Raw genomic sequence first — 6,000 nt, 5'->3', positions numbered from 1 at the left:
CTGGACCCTTATATATATAGTGGACAACAACTGTCCCACCCCACAGTGTGACAGCCCCATTTCTGTGCCACGTAAGTTCACTACGGGCTCACCACAGCCCGTGCTACATTTTGGTCCGGGTAGCTGAATCTATAACAACAACAACAACAACTGTCCCAGAACAGATCTTTGGGGCACTTTGTACTTACAACGGTTTCCTACTCTGACAACTCCATTTATGCTAAATCTTTGTTTTCTTTATTTATTTATTTATTTATTTACGCATATACAAGAAGGTACATTGGGAATGTGAGGATACATAATATGGTAATTACAGTCTTGTAAAGCCACTAGTACGCGCAGCGTTTCGGGCATTTCGGTTTCGGTTATTTCTTTGAAATAACTACAACGAAATAAAAATTAGGATAAAAGCCATCTCCTCTAGCACAGTATGAAATGCTTCACTAGAGATATAGAATGAACACAGTAGGAAATACTTTGTGATATAGAATGTCGAAATCCTTTCCAGTGCTAACTGTGTGAAATATATTGGAAAGGAATGAGGGCAAATGTGTTACACATGAGACTGTAAATTCCCATTGTCAATCTTTAATTAATCCATGTTTTTCAAGATATCAGTGGATCTTTTTTGAAATTATCAAACTGAGTAGTTTTCCTACAATAGATGTTAAGCCAATAGGTTGATAGATCGATGCAATTGATTTATCACCCTCTTTAAAAATAGACACTCCATTTGCATCCCTTCAGAAGTTTATCATTAACAGATATGTAATTATTAATACTTATAAATATACTATTAATATTTAAAAAAATCTTAAAAAAAAAGATATATACATTGTCAAGTTGCTTTCAGGCAGTGTTATTTGTTCATTAGCATGCAAGATATTAGCAGGAGTTACATAATGTTTATTTGGTACTCTTTATTAAATGGATTAATGAAGTTCAACCTCTAGAACAACTATCAGTCTACTAAAGATTATTTGCTATACATGATGGAATTAAATGAAGCTACCCAGGAAAACAGATCAGCCAAAAGAAACAAAAAACTTGCTTACAACATCAAATAAGATCACAAGTCTATTTACCAGGCCTGACCTTAAGTACTTTTCTCTAGCACAAGTACAAGCTGGTACCTTATGTATCTTCGTAAGTTCAGGTAGAAGGTATAGATTATTTGGTCAAGTAATTCAAAGGTTTAATTAAGTACAAGTATACTCTTCTGTGCATGATGCCATATGTATCTGTGCTTTATTAGTGATCTTACGAACAATAGAAGCACTGCAGGTGCTGCATGTTCTGACCTCTGGTCTTTGGTAGGCTTACAATGATTCACAAGAGCCTGGCATTGATTGATGAAGCTTGTCAGGTAACTATAACACCAAGGAACCATCCTAGGATCTCCTCTCAGAACTTCTCATTGAAATTCATAACCTAAAAAATAAAAAATAAACCATTTTGGATGAAGTCTTATGACTGGTTTTTATTTACAAAGTGGTGGACTTTTGATAAGTTTTGTTGAGTGGAGGGGCCAGCAATGCTTCTCTGAAAATTGTTATGACACAATATCCCTAATTATTCCAGGATCCTGCCGGCAACACCATATTCTCATCACTCACAAGAAATTAAATCTCCTTTCTTCACCCATACAAAAAAAAAAAAGTTTAAATTACACAAATCACTAGAAAGAGAGTAGCATTGATGACACTTACAACTGTATACCGTTGATGAGAGAACCAAAGAGCCCCATCATGCCGAGGAACTCCACACTGTCGTAGGTCTTCACAATGTACTCCTGTGCCACGTTGCTGATGCCATAGAGTGTCGCCCCGCCCAGGCACAGCATGTCTCCCAGCAGGCGCTCGGCTCCTGGGAGGAAAGTGACGACTCAATAGAATGATTTGGACAATTAAAGTAAAATCTTATTTACATACAACACTTTATTTATTTATTTATTTACATTGGGTTGAGAGAGTACATAACATTGGTGTTCTAAGCCCCTAACGTGTATAGCGTTTCGCGCAGAATCTTTAGCATAAATCTTATATACTGTATATTGATGGATTTTAAGTAGCTAACAAAAAACATTATCTTTTCTTAAATCAACACTAAAAATTACAACCCTTAAATGTTCTGAATATATAGAATATTAAATGAAACCACAAATAAAAGCACAAAAATAAAATAGCAAATGATAATTGATCTCCACATGTGATAAAACTTTAATGAAATGGACCACAAACATTTCAAATCTCTTGCAAATGAATACAGTAGAGAATGAGGTAATGTTCTCAGGTTATGGCATGGAAACAAAGAAAAACTACTTGTAATGGAAGCTATATTGTTTAACTACACGTAGTATTTTTATTTTTTTCAAACTTAAATATTTTGAGTTTCAAGTCAATACAATGACATGTTCTGAAGATACAGAGCAGTACTGAAACCTTAAGGAGGAATAAGAGGAAAATTGAATGGACACAATAAAACAATAAGGTATTCCTGTTCTAGGGATACTTTATTCCTATACAATGGATACTTTTTCCATACTAGGGACGCCGTATTCCTATACCTGTACTAGGGGGGACGCCTTATTCCTATACTAGGGAACCTTATAATGCAAACATCAAAACCTTGTTTACCAAGGTTCCATACAGTACCTATACTGAAACTTTACTTATTGATATTTATTTAATGAGCTCATTATTATTTTACTTCGTACTGCCAGTGCAAGAAAGGCTAAGACCTACCAGGTATGGCAGCTTTGCCGTCCTCCACATTGGCCCAGACGAGGCAGCCGACGCCCAGGAGGCAGAGCCCGACCCCAAGCACATGGACGAGCTTGTAGCGGACCTTGAGGAAGAGCCAGCTCAGTGCCAGAACAACTGGCACCACGAAACAGTCCAACAGCTGGCCAAACAAGAGTTAGTTACATGTTCAAGACTTACATATGTTTGTCTATGAATTAACCTGTGTCTGTGTACCTATCAGTGACTGCAGGGAAGGAGGGGAGAGAATTATCATGTGAAAGCGCCAAGCCATTACAACTATATAGCACATGGAAGAGATCAGGATAAGGATTTGGGATGGGACGAGGGAAGGAATGGTGCGCAACCACTTGGACGGTCAGGGATTGGACGCCGACCTGCATGAAGCAAGACAGTCGCTCTATCATCCAGCCCAAGTGACTACAGAAAAGTGAGGTTATTATTATTATGCCAGCTTGTTTAATCTTTGGGAGTATGTATATTATATCAATTGTATTTTACTTAAATACTGGGTTGTGTATATATATTTATATATATTGCAGGTATAACCCTTACCCCCTATTATTATATAATTGTACATGTTAATTGTTATATAATTAATATTGAATATCTAAATCTATAAAAGAGAATGTCTGTGCAAGTCTGGAGGGCCAGACGTTTGGGGTAAGCCTCACCTAACTTTTCAGAATGACACAATTATGGTAAGGAACTGTCATAGACAGGTCAAGGTCGGCACCCCCATTGCCTCCAAGTCACATGAAGTATAAAATGGGGGGGTTTGTTTTCCAGTGAATTTTTCAGTAGCCATAGCAGAATGGCAGAGAGAGAGAAAGAGAGAGAGACAGAGGGGAGGAAAGAGAGAGAGAAATGGAGGGGGAGGAGAGGAAAATAGATAAGGAGGGAGTGAGGAAGATAGGAAGTGAAAGAGAGAGGGTAAGAGTGTGTGACAAAGAGGATGGGAAAGGGAGAAAGAGAAAATGGAGAATGGGGAGGGAGGGAGTAGGAAGAGGGAGCAGAGGAAGGAGAGGGAGAGGAATAGAGAGAGAGAGAGATTCAGAGATTCGCTCACCACTGGGTACCCCTATCCATTTTATTACATAATATAACTAGATAGGTCACCAAGCTGTGCCTGGGCCTCTCTCCATCCCCACTCTCTGCTCTTGTGTCTTTTTTACTCCCTCTCTCCCCCATCTCAACTCTCCCTCTCCATACTGTCCCACGTTCTTCCATTGTTCTCTTCTCTCCCTGGCATTCTCCCTTCTTACTCATCTTCTCTTTCTCCACTACATTTCCCAATCTGTCCCACCCTCTCTTACCTTTGCCACCTATTCTCCACTCTCCCTTCCCACATTTTCCACCTTTCTCCTCTCCTCTTCTCTCTCTCTATCCTTCTACCTCAACATCACCCATCTTCCCCTCCCCCCCATTAAAAACCATTAAAATTACAAAGCACCGAAAACCTGCTAAACCGAACACATCCCCAATTACATACTTCATAACAATTGTATGGGGTTTCTTTAGATGCAGATATTTCTTAAAAGGTGGTGCTAGGGCCAACCCCATGTCGTCTTTAACACTCACATATACTTCCCCCCCCCCCCTTGTGTCATTTTTGAAGTTAGACAAGGCTAGCGTCTCGCCTCCTTGTTGAACAGACTGATATTCTATTTCATAGATATATAGATTAACTTAAAAAATTGAATATATAATATTAATTTAAAATATTAACATTAAAAATATATATATTAGAATAATTTAGTAATTAATAGTAATATTAATTACTAAATTATTAATTACTAAATAATAACAACCCATTCTCCCCAAAGATAGTACTCTTTGTAACTATTGGGTTGATAATACCATCATGTTGTACGGGAACTCCAGTATACCACTTTCTGTGCGGTTTTTAATAGCCCGGAAATAGTAAAGCTAAAAACCAAACTTAACTATTCGTCAGCCTAGTATAGCACATATAGTAAAGTAGTAAAGTAAATTTTATTAAGTACATACATAGTTGTTTTACAAACATAACGTTGGATTTATAGATAGAGGTAGTACATACAATACCTAAAGCCACTAGTACGCATAGCATTTCGGGCAAGGTGAGGGGGGGGAAAAACACTTAGACTAAAACTTAATAGTAATTGAGATTAACCCTTAAAGTATAAATTGCGTTAAAAAAATAAAAGATGAAAAAGGGGGGGGGGAATATGGTATAAAATAGCCAATATACAAGTTAGTCAACAAACAGCATTGATTAAAAATAGTAAGACATGGGTTGACATTTAGGGGTAAGGTAGGTTACATGGAGTTCATTAGGTAGTACTTAGTTTTCATCTTAAACTGGTTGAGAGACGTACAGCCTTTGACTTGATTGGGAAGGCCATTCCACATTCTGGGTCCCTTGATTTGTAGAGCATTTCTACTTTGACTAAGTCGTACTCTTGGAATATCAAATAGGTATTTATTTCTAATGTGGTGCCCATGGGTTCTGTTACAACCTTCTAAGAAGCTTTTAAGGTCAGGATTGATATTACAATTCAGAGTTTTAAATATATAGAGTACACATGAGAGAATGTGCAGTGACTTAATATCTAACATATTCAGAGATTTGAGTAAGGGTACCAAGTGCTGTCTGGGGCCAGAGTTAGATATTCTTATAATAGAAGCTTTGTGTTGGGTAATTAGAGGACGTAAATGATTTTGGGTAGTAGAACCCCAAGCACAAATACCATAGTTGAGATAAGGATAGATGAGAGAGTAATAGAGCGTCACCAGGGCAGGGCGAGGGACATAATATCTGATCTTAAAAAGAATGCCAACAGTTTTAGAACCTTTTTTTTTTTTTGCTATATTTAGAATGTGTTCCTGGAAATTCAACTTGTTATCGATGAGGACACCAAGGAATTTACCATTAACTTTACTACTCATTTGTATATTGTTTATTCTTAGACTAATTTCATTTGAGGATTTATTACCAAACAAAATATAGAAAGTTTTGTCAATGTTAAGGGTGAGCTTGTTAGCAGTTAGCCAAAGATGGACTTTATTTAGTTCAGTATTCACAGTGACATTTAGAGCAAGCGGGTCAGGACTGGAGAAAATGAAAGTTTTGTCATCAGCAAATAAGATTGGTTTGAGGTGTTGAGAGGCATTTATATGTACTGTTATAGGCTAAAGATAGCGTATATTAGGCCTGGGATTAATAGGTTCCGTTAAGTCATATATTTATGTTGCT

The 6,000-nt window shown here is 37.3% G+C and overlaps 1 protein-coding gene across 5 annotated transcripts in view; it reads right to left on the bottom strand.

Moving 5' to 3' along the window:
- Positions 1 to 6,000, bottom strand: part of LOC123759795 (solute carrier family 35 member F1) — a 118,506-nt gene that overhangs the window by 36,525 nt on the left and 75,981 nt on the right. For all 5 annotated transcript variants that reach the window (XM_069316431.1, XM_069316436.1, XM_069316417.1 and 2 more), the window contains exons 5-6: positions 2,745 to 2,904; positions 1,710 to 1,866 (exon numbers count right to left, since the gene is read on the bottom strand). In XM_069316431.1, the coding sequence (XP_069172532.1) occupies positions 1,710 to 1,866; positions 2,745 to 2,904 (317 nt within the window). The remainder of the gene's footprint in view (positions 1 to 1,709; positions 1,867 to 2,744; positions 2,905 to 6,000) is intronic.

This window comes from Procambarus clarkii, chromosome 8 (genome assembly GCF_040958095.1).
Source record: "Procambarus clarkii isolate CNS0578487 chromosome 8, FALCON_Pclarkii_2.0, whole genome shotgun sequence".
Classification (NCBI taxonomy): domain Eukaryota; kingdom Metazoa; phylum Arthropoda; class Malacostraca; order Decapoda; family Cambaridae; genus Procambarus; species Procambarus clarkii.
The sequence above is the reverse complement of the archived record's forward strand: the minus strand, read 5'-3'. Positions and strand labels throughout refer to the sequence as shown.